Source organism: Peromyscus californicus, unplaced genomic scaffold (assembly GCF_007827085.1).
Source record: "Peromyscus californicus insignis strain IS unplaced genomic scaffold, ASM782708v3 Scaffold_7__1_contigs__length_154581171, whole genome shotgun sequence".
Classification (NCBI taxonomy): domain Eukaryota; kingdom Metazoa; phylum Chordata; class Mammalia; order Rodentia; family Cricetidae; genus Peromyscus; species Peromyscus californicus.
The window spans coordinates 101,171,661-101,193,519 of NW_026294595.1; the positions used below are offsets into that span (position 1 = coordinate 101,171,661).

General features: G+C 42.5%; 1 protein-coding gene and 1 pseudogene across 1 annotated transcript in view; one reads left to right on the forward strand and one right to left on the reverse strand.

Annotated features, from left to right (window-relative positions):
- Usp8 (ubiquitin specific peptidase 8) overlaps positions 1-21,859 on the forward strand; it is a 57,550-nt gene that overhangs the window by 14,460 nt on the left and 21,231 nt on the right. Inside the window, exons 5-10 of the mRNA XM_052722906.1 lie at positions 10,209-10,371; positions 12,682-12,724; positions 15,106-15,250; positions 17,687-17,849; positions 18,590-18,734; positions 19,010-19,233. Of these exons, the coding sequence (XP_052578866.1) occupies positions 10,209-10,371; positions 12,682-12,724; positions 15,106-15,250; positions 17,687-17,849; positions 18,590-18,734; positions 19,010-19,233 (883 nt within the window). The remainder of the gene's footprint in view (positions 1-10,208; positions 10,372-12,681; positions 12,725-15,105; positions 15,251-17,686; positions 17,850-18,589; positions 18,735-19,009; positions 19,234-21,859) is intronic.
- On the reverse strand, positions 2,772-6,923 carry LOC128100588 (GTP-binding nuclear protein Ran-like; annotated as a pseudogene).

Here is a 21,859-nt window from a genome sequence, read left to right on the forward strand (position 1 = left end):
AAATTAAGACTGTAGGGATAAGAGCACTGACTGCTCTTCTAGAGGACCCAGGTTCAATTCTCAGCACCCACGTGGCAGCTTACAACTGTCTGTAACTCTGGTTTCAGGGGATCTCACACCCTCACACCAATGCAAATAAAATAAAATAAGTTATTCTTACAAAAAATTAGGACTATAGAGATAGCTCAGCAGTTAGAGCACTTTCTGCTCTTTTAGAGAACTCAAGTTTGGTTTCCAGTACCCACATCGGATACCTTGCAACCAGCAAGTTAACTCCAGTTCCAGGGATCTGATGTCCTCTTTGGCCTGCACAGGTACTTGCATACATGTAACAGACATGCATATACAGAAATAAAAATATTTTTTTTAATTAGAAATTAAAATCAGTATGCTGACCTGGAGAGATGACTCAGCAGTATGAGTTCTTGTCGCACTGCCTTGAGGACCTGCATCAGGATTCCAGCATCCTCATAACATGGCAAGCATCCTGCAAATGCCTAAACTCCATCTCTGAAGGGTCACACACCCATTTAAAAAGATGTATTTCCTTTTTATTTTATATGTGTGAAAGTCTTACCTGCATTTGTGTGCCACGTGCATGCAATGCTTGCAAAGGCAGATCCCCAGGAACTGGGGTTAAAGCTTTGTAAGCTGCCCTGTGGGTGCTGGGAACAGAACCTGGGTCATAAACAAGAGCAGCCAGTCGTCGCCCTCACTTGGATTCCCATATATGTGCACTCACAAACATGCTGGTGCATTCTCCCTACCCCTCCCTCCCCCGTCTCCTCTTTCACGTACAATGTCTTCTACAAAGACAGACTGCTTTACTTTTTATTCATTCATTAAATTAAGTTTAGCTTTTGCCCCTGTGAACAATGTGCTGCTGTAACACAGATCCTAGTAAAATTTCTGCCCATATGTAGAGCTTAGAAGTTGTTAATGACTAACCTGATAGCTCAGTGATATGACAGAGGAAAGAACAGTGAGATTGGCATTCTGTAAAGTGACAGAAGCCACCCAAACCTTGGTGATGGAAAAAGACAGATTATGAGGCAAATAATACACAGGAAGGGAAGGTAGAAGACTGTAGCAGGCTGACGTGTTCCTACACGGTGTGAAGACTATAGCAGGCTGACGTCTTCCTCCACGGTGTGAAGACTATAGCAGGCTGACGTGTTCCTACACGGTGTGAAGACTATAGCAGGCTGACGTGTGCCTCCCCGGTGTGAAGACTATAGCAGGCTGACGTGTTCCTCCACGGTGTGAAGACTATAGCAGGCTGACGTGTTCCTCCACGGTGTGAAGACTGTAGCAGGCTGACGTGTGCCTCCACGGTGTGAAGACTGTAGCAGGCTGACGTGTGCCTCCACGGTGTGAAGACTGTAGCAGGCTGACGTGTGCCTCCACGGTGTGAAGACTGTAGCAGGCTGACGTGTTCCTCCACGGTGTGAAGACTGTAGCAGGCTGACGTGTTCCTCCACGGTGTGAAGACTGTAGCAGGCTGACGTGTTCCTCCACGGTGTGAAGACTATAGCAGGCTGACGTGTTCCTCCACGGTGTGAAGACTATAGCAGGCTGACGTGTTCTTCCACGGTGTGAAGACTATAGCAGGCTGACGTGTTCCTCCACGGTGTGAAGACTATAGCAGGCTGACGTGTGCCTCCACGGTGTGAAGACTATAGCAGGCTGACGTGTTCTTCCACGGTGTGAAGACTATAGCAGGCTGACGTGTTCCTCCACGGTGTGAAGACTGTAGCAGGCTGACGTGTGCCTCCACGGTGTGAAGACTATAGCAGGCTGACGTGTGCCTCCACGGTGTGAAGACTATAGCAGGCTGACGTGTTCCTCCACGGTGTGAAGACTATAGCAGGCTGACGTGTGCCTCCACGGTGTGAAGACTATAGCAGGCTGACGTGTTCCTCCACGGTGTGAAGACTATAGCAGGCTGACGTGTGCCTACACGGTGTGAAGGTTTTTTTCCCTGAGAATGTCATTACAAGTAGCTTTAAAAGAGTGGGTTTTGTTTGTCTCTGAGTTAGTTTCACTTTGTAACCCACATTAGCCACAAATTTATGATCCTCCTGCCTGAGGCTCATGAGTGCAAGCACCATAGGCACGTGTCACCCACTACCCACAGCTGAAAATAATTTTTTTGTTGTTTGTTTGGGGTTTTTTGTTTTTGTTTTTCAAGACAGGGATTCTCTGTGTAACCATCCTGGCTGTCTTGAAACTTGCTTTGTAGACCAGGTTGGCCTCAAACTCAGAGGGATCCTCCTGTCTCTGCCTCACTGCTGGGATTAAAGGTGTGTGCTACCACCACCCAGCAAAAAAAATCTTTTTTTTTTTTTTTTTCCAGAGCTGAGGACCGAATCCAGCGCCTTGTGCTTGCTAGGCAAGCGCACTACCACTCAGCTAAATCCCCAACCCCAAAATCTCTTTTTAAAGGAAGACTTGAAGAGTGCATTTGTTGTTGTTTGGGCCTGGGGATCAGGCACAGGGTCTCCTGTATGCCATGCTAGCCCTCCACCACTGGGCTGCATCCCTCAGCCCCTGAAACATATATATATATATATATATATATATATATATATATATATATATATATATATATATTTTTTTTTTAAAGATTTAGCTATTTATTATAAGTGCCAGAGATGGTTGAGAGCCTCCATGTGGTTGCTGGGAGTTGAACTCAGGACCTCTGGAAGAACAGTCAGTGCTCTTAACCACTGAGCCATCTCTCCAGCCCCCGAAACATATATTTTTAAAAGACAATAAAAAATAATTGAGCCTAGGTTGTCGAAATATTGATAAATTTTCTACTTCCAATATTTATTTACTTTGTATATCCTATTGCTTTTGTAGTAAAACGAGGAAAATCTTGTGGTTGCTGAATTTTTCAGAAGGCAAATTAATATGTGATGATTCACACATATGGTATCCAGGTGAAAGAAGATTTTTGTTGTTATTTTTTTTATTTGAAATACAACTTTATTCTGATTCTAAACAAAAAGATGGGAATGACAGTAACAAACGAGATTTCACCACTAACTGAATAGTGTGATGTGACTGTAGCAGTCGTATATTTGAAATTCAGGAAGGAAACAACTGTGTTCCAAACAGCTAAATATGCAAGTCCAAAAAAAATGAAGGTATGTTTTAACTGCCACATTCACTCGAAGCCCATTCATCTCCTTCAGCATCCCAATGAAGTACACGATCTGCTTAGCTAAATAAGGTGGCACACATGCTGCACCGCTGACGTCACAGGACAGTTGCCTATAAAACTAGACTTCTGACTCAGGGCTCCAGCTTCATGTTCTCACAGGTCATCATCCTCGTCCGGGAGGGCAGTTGTTTGAGCAACCTCTAAATCATGCTCATACTGTGCTGCCAAAGCTGGGTCCATGACCACCTCAGGAGGGGCAAGAGCAGGCATGGCAATGAACTCCAAATTAGGGTCGCCAGTGAGCTTTCTGGCAAGCCAGAGGAAAGGCTTTTCAAAGTTGTAGTTACTTTTGGCAGAAATATCATAGTACTGAAGGTTCTTCTTTCAGTGGAAGACAATAGATTTTGCCTTCACTTTTCTGTCCTTAATATCCACTTTATTGCCACACAATACAATGGGGATGTTTTCACACACACGCACCAGATCTCTATGCCAGTTAGGTACATTCTTGTAAGTGACTCTTGATGTTACATCAGACATTATAATGGCACACTGGGCTTGGATGTAGTAGCCATCGCGCAGGCCTCTGAACTTCTGGCCGGCTGTGTCCCAAACGTTGAACTTGATGGGCCCTCTGTTAGTATAGAAGATGAGCGGGTGCACCTCCACACCCAAGGTGGCTACATACTTCTTCTCGAACTCGCCCGTCAAGTGGTCGCCTACCAGGACGAGCTTGAACTGGACCTGCGGCTCTCCCTGGGCGGCCATCGTGGCGATCCTTCCAGCAGAGCCTCCCCGCCTGTCCGACTGCGTTATTTTGTTTTTTGAGACAGGGTTTCTCTATGTAGCCCTGGCTGTCCTGGAACTCACTCTGTAGACCAGGCTGGCTTTGAACTCAGAGATCCACCTGCCTCTGCCTCTTGAGTGCTTTGACTAAAGATGTGCACCATCACTGCTGGCAATCTCTTTTTCTTCTTACGTATCACCTTTCTTTGAGGAAATAACTCTCCACCAATTCATTGATAAGAATGTTTACTTTTTACATGGTGGTAAAATAAGTTTCCTGGTATGGACTTCCCTCTGGGGCCTTGAATGTGTTTTGGGGTTTTCTTGTGGTATAGGTTACTGTGCAACTGACTGAGGAGAAGCTTTTCCGTTTGTCTTCTCTTGCTGCCCACATGTTTGGTTTCTCTCATTGATGCTTAGAACAGCTCTGATGAACATGCTCTATGTCTGCCCTTAGTGATTCTCTAGTCAAGTCAGTTCTTCCCTTTTGAGAGTCAGAAATCTCTGATGTTAGGATTTCCCTCTTGTCAGCCTAGCAGTCTGAGAAATAGCAGGGTGCTGTCTAGAGTCTTGTTTGTTTGTTTTTTAAATATATGGTCCTTGGTGTTTTGCCTGCATGTATGTCTGTGTGAGGGTGTCAGAAGCCCTGGAACTGGAACTACAGATAGGTGTGAGCTGCCATGTGGGTGCTGGGAATTGAACCCAGGTCATTTGGAAGAGCAGCCAGTGCTGCTAGGGCAGACCAAGTTCCCAATTCCATAAAATACTAGAAAAACACCTAGTTAGTGCCTAGAAAACAAGTTTTAATGTTACCTTGTGTTAGGTGAGACTTGTCAAACACGTGTTCCCCTACGCCTTTCCTTTATAGCCATGTTATGGGTGATCTTGGGTTTAATTTGAACAAGTCAGAAGGTATTAGAATTCCAGCAAAAGGAAGGGCTTAGACAGGCAGGTAATGGAACCAGAGGCCAGTGCTAGATGAAGGGCAAACTTTGATCTCATTTCAGGTTATCCAAAGTAGAAACAGCATGAGATCTGTGAAGTATATTTACAGAGCTCCACTGTCACTGTAGTTATGGAACAAATGGCAGATAAGGTAAGGTGCAGATGACAGGGATGTCAAGAAGCAGATCTTGAAATTTCTTCACTTCTACCTTCAAATCAAATTCAGCCTGGCGGTCTTCTTTTGTTCCTTTTTGTTTTGGCAGTGCTGGGGAATGAACCTAGCTAGGGCTCTGTGCATACCAGGCAAGCACTCTACCACTCAGGTGCACCCTAGCCCTTGACTGTACTTCTCAGGGCAGACAGTTCCCATACTGTTACAGTACAGGTTGGTACTAGAGAAGAGGTCTGTAGCTTGAGTACATGTGGAGCCAGACTCCCTGGGTTTGAGTCTCAGTTCTTCCTCTCACTGTTGTATACTATTAGGCAAGTTACTTGGTCAGCTTGTTTTTCCTTATCTATAATTGGGATAAGAATAACCACCTGTGGTGGTTACTGATAATTCTCAATTTACAGAATCCAGAATTACCTGGTTTATAGACCTCTAGGCACATCTGTGGGAGAATCTTGATTGCATTGAGGTTAGAAGATTCGATACTGTAGGACAGGTGGAACCGTTCTCTGGCTGGGATTCTGGCTGTGTAAGTGGAAAAGCAGCCTGCATCATCTCTGCTCCTCATTGTGAATGCAGTGTAATCAGCTGCTTCAGGCTCCTGCCACTCTGACCTCCTTACTGATGGAGCTGTGAGCCAGAGTAAGCGCTTTCTCCCTTCAATCTCTGTACCGCAATAGAAGAAGAAACCAAGACACTGCCTTACAGGGCTTCTTAATGTGGTAAGCAAATGTAAGACTTGTTCCGATAGACTGGGGCCTGCAGCAGATTCTGAGTACCTGTTCCCTCTCTCTGTTGTCATTAACAGTAGAAGCAGTCTTGCTTGTCTTGGTCTGTGACTCCTTCCTTTATGGTCCTCTGATGGATTACATTGAAGGGACCGGCTGGGTAAAACAGTTGCAGTTCCAAGCCTTTCATTGCCGTTTGATGATAGAAGAGATGGATGCTGGTACATGAAATAGGGATGATACTTGCTCTTCTATCAGCAAGTTCCCAACAGTGTGGTTGACAAATAATGGATATACCAGTAAGCATGGTTCTCCCAGAGATCTGAGGATACACCTACTTTTGTAGGTGTTTGTTGTTGTTAAAGACAGAGGTCTCTCCGTAACCCTAGCTGGCCTGGAATTTGCTGTGTAAATCAGGCTGCCTGGAACCTACAACATTCTCTCTCTGCTTCCTGAGTGCTAAGGTTAGAGATGTGTACCACTATGTCAGCAAATGTACTGAATAGTTTTATAAATCTAAGAGTGTGTATTGTTCTTCCAATTCGAAAGCTATGTCATTTATTTTTAACTGTTTTCTAAATTGTCCTTTGACCTGTGATTGTTTAGAAGAATGGTGCTTACTTTTCAAATGTGAGATTTTTCTGAGTATCTTACTGATTCTGTTTCAATTTCATCATAGCTGGAGATACTTGGACCTTAAACAGTCTTATCTTAGCCAATATGCAGTGTGTACTTGAAAAGAAAGTGTAATGGCTGCTGCATATAGTGTTCTCTGTGTGGGATTTATCCATTTTTCATTACCATAACACAATACCTGAAATAGGCTATGTAGTAAAAAAAGAAAGAAGTTTATGAAGGCTAAAGGTTAAACAACGTGATGTACTCAACCTAAAGCAGGGTCCTCCTCTTGGCAGCATCACAGCGCAGTGAGGACTTGGGTGTTAGTATCGCTTCTAGCCTCTGCTTTAAAGCTGTCAAGATGTGTTCACTTCATTGACCTATAACTCTGATCACCTCCCGAAAGCCCTCCCTCTAAACAACATAGTCACAGGAATTTTCTTCTGTATTAACCTCACAATGCAAATACAATTTCAGCAGGAGTGTGACAGGGTAAGGGAGGTTGGGAGGGGAGTTACACTTGACAGGGACCTTATTCAAACCCTAGTACTTACTGTTTGTCGTTTAGGTCTCCCATGCATTGTTGAAAGCTGTTCAGATCTTACTTAACTGTTCTCTGCCCCCCCCCCCCCGCCCCCTTTAAGGATTTTGCACACAGGGCCTTGTGCTAGGCAAATGCTCTAACATGGAGATACATCCCAACACATACACACTTGGACATAGTCATTGGTTGTGCTGTTTCCTTTTTATTTTGAGATAGTCTCACCGAGTCGTCTAGGCTGGCCTTGAGTTTGTGGTCCTCCTGCTTCAGCTGCTCCAATAGCTCAGGGCGGAGACCTGTGTTTACAGGCCTGGCTTAGCTGCTCAAACAGCTCAGAGTAGAGACCTGCGTTTACAGGCCTGGCTTAGCTGAGCTTCTTGTTAGTGCAGGTGGTGGTGGTTTGCTTTGGGTTCTTGTTTTGTTTCAGGGTGTTGATTTTGAAAGTTGTAATTGTAACAAGGTGCTAAAAATCTCTAAAATATTTGTTTATTTCTCCTTGTAATTCATTGAGCTTTTGTGTATTTTGAAGTTCTGTTTTTAGGCATTTACACATTTATGATTATCATAAATTCCTGATGAATTTTATCATTATGTGTCTCTTTTATCTGGAAATAATCTCTGTCCTTTGAGATCAACCTTGCTTCTCTCCTTCATTACTTTTAGCCCATCCAGTATAATTAGTTCCTACTTTTTCATTCATCCTGACAATCTCTTTCTGTCTCAGTGGTACATTTCCTCTGTTCATGCCTAGTCTAATTGTAGCACGTAAGCTTTAAAGGAAGTAAGAGAGGAAAGTACTCTTCTCTACCTGCCTTTCCTTTCCTTTAGTTTCTGGCTCTCTCCATTGCTTCAAGATGCACGTTTCTGCCTGACTCCTTCCTGTGCTCTGAGAATTTCTCCAGCTTTTCTGGTAGTCCCCATCTGTTAGGAACACTTCTTTCCTTTCATCTAGACATACTTTATTTTTACTCCTGTTTTTCATTTGCTTGTTTGTTTTGGGTCTGAGCAGGTGCCCTTATGCCACAGCTTGTGTGTGGAGTGGTCAGAGGACAGCTTGTGAGAGTTTTTCTCCATCCACCGTGTGAAGACTGGGGATCAGACTCAGTTATCAGTTATCTTTCTGACAAGCTCCTTTATCACCTGATTTATTCTTAAAGAATGTTTTCATAAGATGTAGGATTCTAAGTTGACAGGGTTCTGTGTTTGTACTCGTTTTTTGTCTTTTGTCCCCCTTGGTAGCCCAGGCTAGCCTCGAACACGGAGCTCCACCTGCCTCTGCTCTTGGAGTGCTGGAATTGAAGGTGTGTGCCTCCATGTCCAGCTGTCCTCATTGTTTCTCATGTGGAAATGCATAGCAGTTGGTCCTGTCACTAATCTATCTAATGTCATGTATGACAATCTCTGACTTGAGATTTTCTCTTTAGTCTTAGTCTGACTATGCTGTAACTGTTTTTCTTGGTATTTTTCCTGTTTGGGCTTCTGAGCTCTGTGCATCTGTAAATCTGTCTTTTATCAAATTTGGCGAGTTTGGGCTATTATTTCTTCAAATATTCTTATTCTGTTTCATTCTCTTGCTGACACTCCAGCTATACAGGCCTTTGGTTTTGTCCAGGAAACCCATCTGAGGTTGTGTTCATTACCTTTTTTTTTTTTTTTTGGGGGGGGGGGGTTTCGAGACAGGGTTTCTCTGTGTAGCTTTGCGCCTTTCCTGGAACTCACTTGGTAGCCCAGGCTGGCCTCGAACTCACAGAGATCCGCCTGGCTCTGCCTCCCGAGTGCTGGGATTAAAGGCGTGCGCCACCACCGCCCAGCGTGTTCATTACCTTTTAAACTATTCTCTCATTCTCTCTCTTCTTACATTGGAAATTTTCTATTGCTCTTTAGGTACTGACTGTCTTGCTGCTCCTTGTCTCTGTGGCTGTCCAGAGCTGTATCTGTCTATGGGGGCATCTGCCCTCCATATACTATGCCGTATATGGAGGAAACAGAATAATAAAGTCAAAGTTTGATTCTTTCTTTACTAACTGACCTGGGTCAGTTATTACCCCTTTCTCCCTCCATTCTGTATTCTTCTCTCGCCCTCTCCCTTGCCCTGCACCTCTGTCTCCTTCTTCCCCCATCCTCTTAAATTCAGAACCAGCAGGCATTGCCATCATTACTAATGACAGGGTAAGCAAGGTCACAGCTCTTTGTTAGCAGTACATGTTCCCAAAAGTACTGCTTCGGGGTTGGGGATTTAGCTCAGTGGTAGAGCGCTTGCCTAGCAAGCACAAGGCCCTGGGTTTGATCCTCAGCTTAAAAAAAAAAAAAAAAAAAAAAAAGTACTGCTTCTAATTCTGTGGAGAATATTCCAAATACCTTGTATTTTTGCAAATTGTAGTCACCATAGCTGTGTTAACTTCCGGCCCACTAGACATTTCAGTAAAGTCATCCTTTTTAAGACAGTCAGTTCTTGACTTTGATAATGACTCTCCACTTGGTGTGGTGTGGGAATCCACAAAGGTTTCCCAGTGAGTTCTGAGCTTGCTTTACCCAGCAGGGCTGCATAAGGGATGACTTTACCACGTGCATGGTTACCAGGTGTTTAGAAGGGTCTTCACTTGACTGTGCAGTATGCTTTGATCTAGCAAGGGGAGGTCTTTGGCCCCACCCTTTGGCATTGTTACAAAAAGTCCTTTTGAAGAGACAGAAGGGGCTATTGGGTATTGACCCAGGTCCTCCTGAAGCTATCTTGTTTCTGTCTGTCTCCTCTCCGCTATCTTTCAATCTAAAAATTCCTCATTCCTCTCTCCTCCTCATAGGAACCCTTTGAAAAGGTGGGAGCTGTTCTCCCACAGTGAGGGTAATATTGTTCTTGAATACTTAACATTTTGATTTAAATCAACACAGTTGTGATATTGGGATAATTTCTCTTACAGAGAAAATACAAAATAAAGAGTTGTATTTTAAAAAAAGGAAATTGTAGCAGATTTGATCATTAAAAATTTGAAATTAGTGTAAAAGCAAAAGGAACATTAATAAAGAGCATAACATTCGTTTTCAAGGCTTTTGTGCAGTTTAAAATAAGCATGTAGCCAGTCTCTGAGAACAGATGTGTGTGGTTTGTATGGGAAGTCTACCAGAGTTCAATTTCAGTTGGAAGGGGTGAGTTAAAAGCCATAAAGTGTGCCTGAGGCAGGATGCTAAGTAATGGAACATGAAGTCCCTTAACTGTACTCTGTCATGTTATAACAGAATTCTTCTTTCAACTAGATACGAAGAGGCTGAAGTTCGGAAAAAACTGGAAGAAAAGGACAGACGGGAGGAAGAGCAGCTGCAGCAGCAGAAAAAGCAGGAGGCGGGGAGAGAGGACAGTGGAGCAGTGGCCAAACGCTCCTTGGAGAATGTGTCCGATTCCAAAAACAAAACTCAAAGGGTATTTCAACTTTATTGTGTAAACACTGGTTCTGTTTGCCAGGTGACCTGCCTGTAAGGAGTTGAGGTACACTGTAAAATTCTTTGAGGCAACAGGGATAATATTTCATGTGTTCGATCAGAAATTGAATCCAATGTCCCAGCTGCAGGTGGTTTTGGGTTTTCTTGTAAGCTTGCAGAGGAGCGTTGTTGTGCCTCGTTACAGCAGTGACTGTAAACTGGACAAGAGGAAGCGATTGTGATCTGGTCCAGCTATGTTCCGTTGACAACTCTTGGACTCAGTTTCCTTATTTGCCAAACGAAGGTCTTGAAACAGGGTCTGAGATATCTTTTGCCTCATAATGAAATCTACATTAAGAGAAGGACTTGGGCCAAGGGCAGGTCAGGCGTGTTGGTGCATGCCTTTAATCCCAGCATGCGGGAGGCAGAGGCAGGTAGCCTAGTCTACAGAGTGAGTTCCAGGACAGCCAGGGCTATGCAGAGAAACTATCCTGAAAAAACAAAAAATAAATTAAAAAAGAGAGAAGGCCTTGCTTGCTGCTTTGGTCCCAGACAGTCTTTGTTTCTGGAGTCTCCCTCCCTCCCTCCCTCCCTCCCTCCCTCCCTCCCTCCCTCCCTCCCTCTTTCTGTTTGTTTTCCCTTTGTCTGTCTGTCGCTCTCTGCATTTCATTCGGTGTTCCTAGCACATCGACAAGATCTCCTTATCAAATCTACCAGTAACTCGGTCTCTGCCAGCTGTCACCGTGCCTCTTTCCTTTCTCAGAAATTTGTCTTCCTAAGTATACATTTCTTCTCAATTGTTGAAATCCTTGGAAACTTCTGCTTTGCTTCCTGTGATGGCCTGTGCATTTTGTAAACATTTGTAGCAGTCTGTCACTTGTACGTGGGTTACTGTTGTCATTTGGAATTCATGATGTAGGACAAAACCACTAACTTAGGGAGATGTTTGTCCTGTTATTAAAACCAAATAACAGGACTTGAAAGAATGGTATGAAGGGAACTTTTTCATTTTGTTGCCATTTCAAAAGTGGTCAGTCACTTCTTTTTGTTGTTGTTGTTGTTGTTGAGACAGGGTCTCTTGTAGCCCAGCCTAACCCAGACTCACTATGTAGGCAAGGCTGACCTTGAATTCCTGCTCCTCCTGCCTCCACCTTCCAATTTCCAGGATTATAGGCCTGTGTAATCATACCCAGTTACCGGGATGCCAGGGCAAGCACATGACCAGCTCAGCTACATCACTGTTCCTTTCACTTCACCATTTGCCCTGCTTTATCTGTCTCCTACACTCTTTCTTTTGCTTGAATATTGGAAAGCAGTCTCTAGCTGCTTTGCTGCTTTAATGCTGAACACTTTGCTATCCACCTCACATAACTACAGTCCTATATCCCACCCTGAATTCAACAGTAACTCCTTAGTGATACCTGGTGCTCAGCCTATAGCAGACTTTCCTACCTGTCTTAACGTGATCGTTAAAGTTGATTTGTTGAATCATGATGCAAAACAATTAACTGTCTTTTCCTTGTCATCTCTCTTAAGGCTCTAAAATAATCTCCATTTGAGATTCTCTTCCTCTGAATTTTCATACCATGTACTTGACTGAATAGAGAAAGTGAACCACATTTTTGTTGTTTGCCCCAACCTGTAGGGTTTTTTATTTCCTGCATTCTCGGCATGTGCAAGTTTTGTTTCATGATAAGAATTCTCTGTAGATGGTGCCCTGTGTTTCATATTGTATCACACTAGGAGGCAGCTGATACACATAACTTGTGCAAATGTGCATGTACACGTGTGCTACTAGCTTGATCCGTGGGTCCTCAGTTTTCCCATCTGTAAAATGAGCTAGCATCTTAGAGTGTTATCTCATGTTCTCAGTTAGAAGATGTAAACTAAGTAGTATGTTGTATTACTTGATTTTCCTTTCATTTTATAGTAGAAGACACGGACTAGAGTAGCTAGAATTGCTGTTTCATTGTAAGAAGCACTTTCTAATTAAGTACTAATTTTAAATTATATGTGACGCTTAAGAAAATTTGAGAATGAACAGTGGTTCTATCTGCTGCTGGTTATTTTAGCTGTTGCCTGTTAGAAGAACGCGGCAAAGCCGTCTCTTATCGGAATACTTGAGGGTGGAGGGCATCACTGGGTATTGGACCCAGTGCTTCATGCCCTGGAGGCACGTGCTCCCCTCCTGAGCTCTGTCCCTTTTGATGTGCGTTTTCATAGAATGCCAGTACTTCGTTCTAATCGCAATGAAGTGTTAAACATGAGCCTTTTTGCTGTGAAATTGAAACTCTTTTCCTCTGTGAACTAGATCAGTGGTGAGAAGATCGAGAAGGGCGGAGCCGCAGAGAGAGGTATGTGAGAAAGGACGCCCTTTCGGGTTCTCAGGAGTCCTCACTCTGGCACAGTGAGGGTCTCAGCGCTGTGCCTGAGCTCTGTGTAGACTTGTGTTTTCCTCACTCCACGAGTGGATGGAAATGCCGTAAGTTCTGCATGGATTTACTTGGGATATTTTATGATTATTTTAGCCTGGCATGATAAGATGTGGTAATGTGCAGTTATCTTTTTTTCTGTCTAGATGCAATGGTTAAATGTAGCATAGTGTTTAAGAGGATGGACTCTTAGAAGCTGCTCTTCAATATCTTGAATATGATATTTACCACTCTACCTCAGTTTAGCCATCTGTAAAGTGGGGGTTATTATTTTCTTTTCTTGTTGCTATGATAAAATAATCTGACAAGCTGGGTGGTGGGGCACACACCTTTAATCCCAGCACTCTGGAGGCAGAGGCAAGTGGATCTCTGTGAGTTTGAGTATACAGCCTGCTCTACAAAGTGAGTTGTTCCAGGACAGCCAGAGCCACACAGAGAAACCCTGTCTCAAAAATAAAATACTCTGGGGCTGGAGAGATGGCTCAGAGGTTAGGAGCACTGACTACTCTTCCAGAGGTCCTGAGCTCAATTCCCAGCAACCACATGGTGGCTCACAATCATCTGTAATGAGATTGGTGCCCTCTTCTGGCGTGCAGACATACATGCAGACAGAACACTGTATACATAATAAGTAAATCTAAGAAAGGGAGGGAGGGAGGGAAAGGAAAGAAAAGAAAATACTCTGACAAAAGCAACTTATGGAAGGAAAGTTGGTTTGTGGCTCACGGTTCCAGGGCACAGTTGATCACTATGGAAAAGTCATGGTGTTGGGAGCTGAGGCAGCTGGTCATGTCAGGAAGCAGAGGGAGGTGACTGCTAGCTCTCAGCTCCTTTCTCCTTTCCACCCAAACAGGACCTCAGACCATGGAATTGTGTCACCCATAGTTAATATTAACTGTCAAAGGAGTTGATAAGGAAAGCAGTTCATAGTTAATTTCAGCTAATACATATTGAACTTTCAGAATCCGTAGTAAATTTAAGGGTTATTAGTTATTATTATTTGTGACTGTAAGGTTGTAAGAATTATTTAACAGGTGCCCTCACCCTCTGGGGGAAAAAGTCTGAATTACTTGTATGTATCCATAGGTGATGGTTCTAGAGACAAATACATGACCAGCAACAAGAGTTAGGAAGTTGAGAAATTTTTTCCTCTTTCAGACAAGATTTAAATTAAACATAATTATATGTAATCTACAGCACTCACGTACTAGCATATTATCCTACAGTAATTTTAAAAATACACTGAGTAAGGTACCTTCCTAGAAGCTGTTGTTGATTATCCTAAGATGGGTTCTCATCATTTATTCCTTTGTTAGCTCATCATGCTTAGTTATTGTCTTGGGTGGCTGCTGTTCTCTGCTTGTTTAGTCTGTTCATTATCAAAATGATCCTGACGTTGGAGAGGAAGAAAAGAGGTTGTAGCAGCTGTTCCTAAGATTACCTGTGTTTCTCACAGCTGCAGAAACAGCTTTGGGATCGAAAGTTCCATGTGATGGTGTTTGATCTTTCTTTCACTTCAGGTCGTAAAGCTGGCAAAAAAATAGCAGCATAGAGAGTTTTGTTTTGGTTTATTTTTGCCAAGTTGCACACCCCATCCCAATTAAATAAATAATTGGAAATCTGAACATTCAAATATCCTCATAGCACCTCTCCAGAGACTTGAAAAAGAATTAGAAAAGATAAGCTAGAACCTTTTGAGACTTGTTTGTTTTAACAGCAACTTATCTACTTTAGACTGGCCTTGAATTTTGTATATAGTCCGGGACGACCTTGAATGTTAATGCAAGTACTCTATCATGCTCAGTTTGTGCAGTTGCTAGGGACTGAACCCAGGGCCTCAGTGTGCTGGATAGTACCAGCTGAGCCACATCACTAGCCCTTGTGATTCTATTAACTATGGATTTTGCGTGTGAAATTGTTTTCTGTATTAATAAGATGCATATTTAATTTTCTTTCTTTAACATTAGTAGTAGAACGAACACCAGATACAGTGGTGACCTTGATATGAAGTTTTTATTGGGCGATGGGAGGTGAAATGGAACCAAACCCAGAGCCGAGCACAGCTAGGCAGACACTATTCCATCAAGCTGTGTGTCCAGCCTATATCTAAACAAGACATGGAATTTGTCTCTTAGTAAATGTTAACACGAAGTATACCTAATGTTCCTGTAAAAGATAAAAAATGATACAGTGGGATGGCAAGTCTGATGCCAAGTATATTTTGCTCTTCCATGTTTGCTAACGTGCCAGCACATAGAACTGGGCGTTTCTTGTTGTTTACTACTGTGTCTCTCAATTCCAAGGAGCAATCACAGCAAAGGAACTATATACAATGATGATGGATAAAAACATCAGCTTGATTATAATGGATGCTCGAAAAATACAGGATTATCAGCATTCCTGTATCTCAGATTCTCTCAGTGTTCCTGAAGAAGCTATCAGTCCAGGGTAGGTCGCTGTGTGTTTAGATAGAAATGGAGGAGGAGTGGATCTGGGGGAGAGGGACTGTGGGAGGTAGGTAGGACTGAGAGGAGAGGAGGGAAGGGAAACTACAGTGGGGATGTAATATATAATTAAAAATAAATTTAAAAAACAATAGATTAAAAAAAAATATGGCCGGGCGGTGGTGGTGCACACCTTTAATCCCAGCACTTGGGAGGCAGAGGCAGATGGATTTCTGAGTTCAAGGACAGCCTGGTCTGCAGATCGAGTTCCAGGATAGCCAGGGCTACACAAAAATATCCTGTCTGGAAAAGCCTAAAAGAGGTGCTGGAGAGATGGCTCAGTGGTTAAGAGCACTGGCTGCTTTTTCAAGGGTCCTGAGTTCAATTCCCAGCTACCACATGGTGGCTCGCAACCATCTATAATGGAGTCTGATGCCCCCTTCTGGCCTTCAGGCATACATGCAGACAGAGCACTCATAACCTGAAAAAATGCATACATAAATAATTTGTGAACAAGAAAAGAAAAAAACAAAAAGAAACATAAATAAATAAAGGAGAGAGTCGGGGTTCTGTGCTAACAGACTGGCCTTAAATTTGTGATTGTCTCGTTTGGCCTCCCTGGTGTGTAAGAGACTGTGTTCTTCCACTCATCCTATGTCTTGATAGTCATCTCCATTACTGTGTGTAAGTGCGTGTGTTCATTACTGTTGTTCTGTGTGTTCCCTGGTGTGACTACAATATAGTTTACTTGGATGTGATGGTGCTTTTTTCATTTATACAGGGACATACGAAGTTATTAAAATAAACAGTATAATTAAATTGTATTAATTATTAAGTTACATTTTTAAATTAAATTATAGAACAGATTATGAAGATAATACATGAGAAACTTAAATTTAGGAGACACTTCTTGATTCTCTTATTTCCCAACATATGTTCACTAGACTACCAATCCTAAAAGGAATGTGTGGGCAAATAAATGCCCCTTAAGAACCTCACATTCCGTTTGTTTCCATTTTCTGTAGGTCGTGCATCTTGATATGTCTCTATAAGGACAGCTAGGAGATAGTATTTTATATTCACTCCTCCTCTTCACTTCCTAGTAGATAGAGTAACTAATGTTATTACTTAGAAACATTGTTTTATTTTTAGTCCAGAGCCTTTTTGTTTTCTTTGTGAGGAAAAGTTTCACTAGTTCCACTCAGCTTGCTGGTATTGTCAGTTAAATACTGAAATGCCTACTAAATGCTGAATCGTTTCTAAGCAGTGGTACCTTTTACCAAAGGGATGGATCTGTTATTTATTCTTTCATTCAGTAAATATTTACTGAGAGGTAGCCTGGGTTACTAGGGTTCTAAGTGATGAAGCTAAACCAGTGAACAGATAAAAGTTGTTGCTTTTATAAAGATTTAATTAAATAGATAAGATAGATAAGAAAATAAAAATTAAAAATATAATGTTCTTTATGTTAATAAGTAAGGTGTGGTGGGTGGATGGGTATGTATTGGGATGTGTGGGTATGTCTATTTGTCTTAGAGTAGATCCTAAAGTTTAGTTCAAGAAGACTCACAGAAAAGTTCTTAGCAAGTGTTGACTATGTAGGGGAGATGGGTGGTGCACATTCTGAGGTCAGGAATGGGGAGCAGACAGAGAATACAGCAAGAATAGAGGCCCTTAGGCGGGAGCACATCTGAATAAATCAAGAGTCAAAGGTCAGTGGCTGGTGTGAATGAGCAAAGGCGACAGACAGTTAAGAGAAAGAAGCAGTAAGAGCATCGAGGTCTGTGTAACAGGCCGCGGTAAGGGTGCGTGTGAGCTTCCATATGAGCAAAAGAGTAGCTGAACACTGTGTCTCCTGTGTAGTTGAGAACATGTTGAAGAAAGGATGTAAATGCAGACCTGTGCTGTAACCTCGGACAGGTTGCAAGACCTCTGTATGCCATGATTTCTCAGCTATAAGGTGAGAGTAATGTCTCCTGATTGTACTGTTGTAAGGATTCAATAAGATCCAAAGCATACAGAGTAGTATCTGCCACACTTAGGGCTGTGTGTGCTTGCTAATTAAATTCATTCTTGCTGTTTAGTTATTATATGTATAGATAGAAGTAAGTTTAAATATGAGTAATGTTGCTTAGGAAGTTAGTTAGTTCTAGTTAGGAACTAGTTTAGTTAGGAAGTTAGTTTGGTTGGGAAGTTAGTTATTAGTTCTCCAGTTTAGATTTGGCTGAGGAAGTTGTCCAGATGATCTCCTGTTTTCAGTTTTGTGGCCCCCCCATCTTTTGTTAAAAGGGTCAGAATTAAGTCTGTTTCTTTCCTTCCCTAATAATTATTAAAAGCACTAATGAAGGGGTAGAGTGAGGTTTGTTCTGGTGTGGCAGAGTACGAGGATCATTTCTCCACTTTGTCTTAATATTTTGTCTCAAATGCTCATTCATTTCAGAGTCACGGCTAGTTGGATTGAAGCAAAACTCTCAGATGATTCTAAAGATACTTGGAAAAAGAGGGGGAGTGTGGACTATGTGGTGCTCCTCGACTGGTTTAGTTCAGCAAAAGATTTGCTGCTTGGGACCACTCTACGGAGTCTGAAAGACGCACTTTTCAAGGTTGGGAGCTCCCCTTGCTACTTGAATAAGTTCTGTCTGATTGTTGGGAAATTGTGGAGACTGGTTTTGACTGGCTCTGCTAGACTTTTAAACCAGCTGTATGCCTAGGAATTTGTATTCAGTAACCACCTTAGTGGTGAACATTGGCTGTTGAAAGTCATAAGGTATTTTTGAGCCTGGACTCAAGCTACTCCGATTTTGGAAATTTTATTAAGGGGGATGGGATGTGTGCTTATCTTTGGTATTTATTCCAGCACTGGGGTTATCTGTATACACACACACACACACACACACACACACACACACACACACACACACACAGTAGTGTAGCCATTATAAATGATACAACTGTTAATGAGATTCATGTAAAAGAAAAAGCTACAAATTAAGAGTTTCATTGTTTTATAAAAATACATTTTGAAAAGTGTGTATATATGTGGGACACTAAGAATTAGCTCCAAAACACTAAGGAATATCTCTGGGTGGTCAAGTTTTCATTAGTTTTTGTCTTGTATTTATTTTATAACTTTCCTTCTAAGATCGTGGATTGTTTCTTGATGCTTAAAACTTATATTGATTTATATCTAATACTTCATTTAAAGTTGGATTTTCAACTTAACTTCTTTGCTTTCATTTTGCTTGACAGTGAATAGTTCTACATTTGGTTTTTACTGTGCTTTATGGTTTTTGCTGTCAAGAGACTGCTTCCATCTTAAAAATAGTCTGTCTTTATTTTGTAGTGGGAAAGTAAAACTATCCTGCGCCATGAGCCTTTGGTATTGGAGGGAGGCTATGAAAACTGGCTTCTTTGCTATCCACAGTATACAACAAATGCTAAGGTCACTCCACCCCCTCGAAACAAAACTGAAGAGGTGTCTGTCTCATGTATGTATGTGAAAAATTTGTTTAAACTTGCTTCAGTATAGAATAAAACATTTCTATGTTCAGGGTAACTTTGATTGTATATGCCTTTGTCCTAGTCAATGCAGTTTGTTTTCAGGCAAAATACTACAGACTGAGGGTTCATGTTTTCTTTAAGACTGTAGTGATTGCCATTTCATTCCCATTTAACTATCACAAAGAGCATGCTTAACATAGAAAAATTGTATGTGGCGTTTGCTGTTCTTAAAAAACATGCATTGTTCTTTTGGGGATTTTAGTGGATTTTACTTATCCCTCACTGGAAGAACCAGCTCCTCCCAAACTCCCTGCCCAGATGCCCACTCCACCTACAGAAGTAGATGAAAATGCAGAGTTGGTAACTAGTCAAGATGAAAAGCCAAGACCACTGAGCCTGTCAGCTCTAGCTGGACCGAGTGCCGTCCCCAGAGCCGAACCTTCACCCATAATTCAGTCAGTGCCTGCTACAAAGAATGTTCCACAGGTATTGTCTTTTTTTTTTTTAATTTTTTTTACTAACTTCATTATCTTTTGTTTTGATACAATGTTGACACAGAATATACAGAGTTACCTGTAACCTGTGACGCCTTAGGAAACATCGGAAGGATCTGTACATCTCGTCACCTTTATTTCTACAAAAAAAATTTTTATAATTCACCCCTGTTGCCACAGTTTTATTAGATCACTTACAAGACTTCAGACCTAGCTGGTGGCCATTTCCCACAACTTGTAGCAAAAGCTTGTGTTCTGAAGTGACTGGAAGAGCCCAGCTGGTGACACTGCTGTGATTTGACCGGCACAAGTGTCCTGAGGAAGCTAGCAAATGGTCAGTCCCTCTTCTAATGTCTGGGGTCCACACATCACCCACCAGCACTCAGAGTTGAAGTCATCTCTGTATTACTGCTGACGGCTGCCGTACGTACTGTCGAGAGTCATGATGAGAAGAATTCTCTACATGCTCAGGACAGGAGCAGATTTTCACAAACAAAACATTTCAGTGTGGACCCGGGGTCACTGTGGAGTATCAGCCTGTCATTGTGGAGGGTGGTTTGCCTGCTTTTGCATATGAGAGGTGTGAGATGTCAGTATTTTGGTATTAAAACATCATCTTTGTTCCATTTCATTGGAATTTGAAATGTTAACAGTAGTTATTTAAAGCCGAGTGGTGGTGGCGCACGCCTTTAATCCCAGCACTCAGGAGGCAGAGGCAGGTGGATCTCTGTGAGTTTGAGGCCAGCCTGGTCTAATGAGTGAGATCCAGGACAGGCACCAAAACTACACGGAGAAACCCTGTCTCGAAACCCCCCCCCCCCAAAAAAAAAAAAGAAAAAGAAAAAAGAATTATAAAGAGAAGGTATTATAGTACACATCTTCAAGTTAATCTACATAAATTGAATTCTAAACCTTTTATATCCCAAGATGACTGAGAAATGTACAGTTTGTCCAATGTATTTTGAGGTCCTTTGCACTTAAAAATCTAAGCAGTGATAAAGGAAATTTCTGTATGAAATGCAAGTTCATAAAAATGGGTAAGATGGACTCCCTGTGATGACTAAGACCAGTGTGGAGCCCAGCCAACCATTGCTCTGCTAGCCACTGGAGAGCAGAGCAGGAGACCCGAGTTTCTCTGCCATGGAGAAGCAGCCACTTTCTGGGCTCTGAGTGTTCAGTGGGGTTTGCAGACAGAGACAAGTGGAGAACTGAATGACTGGGACCAGATGGCCGTCGATCTGGATAGAGGACGGTTGTGTTGGAGAGAGCACTGTGACAGGCTGGGGAAGGTGGGTACACCACCAGCTTGGGGGGGGACGGGGGACGGGACTTCGGTTTTAGATTGCTCTACCTTTAGTTGACTTCATCTCACAGTGGTTCTGCCTACTTCATTCTCAGTTGTAGAAAGAAGAAGGGAATATGTTTATTTGTTTGCTTATTTGAAAAAGTGAAAAGACAAAAATAAAAGTGAAAAGAAAGCAGATTTTTTTTTCCTTCACTAACTTTGTACTAATGGAAACATAAAGTTCGGGGGTTTTTTTGTTTTGTTTTGTTTTGTTTTCTCCGAGACAGGGTTTCTCTGTGTAGCTTTGGAGCCTCTCCTGGATCTCCCTCTCTGTAGACCAGGCTGGCCTCAAACTCACAGAGATCCACCTGCCTCTGCCTCTTAAGTGCTGGGATTAAAGGCGTGCGCCTAAAGTTCCTTTTCTAATCGTGCTGTATAGTTCGTTCCTGGCAGGTGCTAAGTTCTCCTTGCTGTTTCAGTATTCTGTGTTTTCAAGAAATGCTTACTTCCCACTATATTGGTAGCGTTAATATGCTGTTCAATGGAGGTGGTAAACAGTCAACTCATTAGGTAAGGAGTTGAGGAAGGCAGGTGATTAGAATCTCCTAAAGGTTGGTAGAGCAGCCAGTCAGCATGCAGGCGCTAAGGAGACCTCAGTTGGTAAAGTCTCTCCTGTGCAAGCATGAGACTGAGTTCAGAGTCCCAGCACCCACAACAAAGCCATGTGCAGCACCACACACCTGGGATCCCAGACTCCGGAGGCCAGAGAGAGAGGGAGTCTGGGGGCTTGCTGGCCAGCCAGCCTACCATGATCAGTGAGCTCCAGGTTCAGTGAAAGGCCCTGTCTCAAAAAGGAAGATGGAGGGCCAACAAGATGGCTCAGCAGCTAAAGATGACTGAGTTTGATCCCTAGGACCCCTCTGGTAGGAGAGAACCAAGTCCTGCTGGTTGTCCTCTGAGCCCCTCCCCCAGTAGAAGTAAATAAAATGTAATAATATCGTTTAGAAAATAGAATAGTAAGGTGAAGGAGGGCTACTGAGATGGAGGCACTTATGCACAGACCTGCTGCTGTGAGTTCACTCTCTGGATCCTGCAAGATGGCAGGAGAGACCCAGCTTCTCAGAGTTGCCCTTTGACCTCCACACTTGACTCCATAGTCATACTCAAGTGCAGCTTGCATACACACTAAATAAATAAAAATGTTTTCGTATTAAAGAATGAAAAGTAGGCAGGACATGGTAAAGTGTTTATTTTATTTATTCATTTTGTGTGTTGATGTTTGTGTGAGTGTATGTATGTGCACTACAACCTGAGCATAATGAGTAACAATATA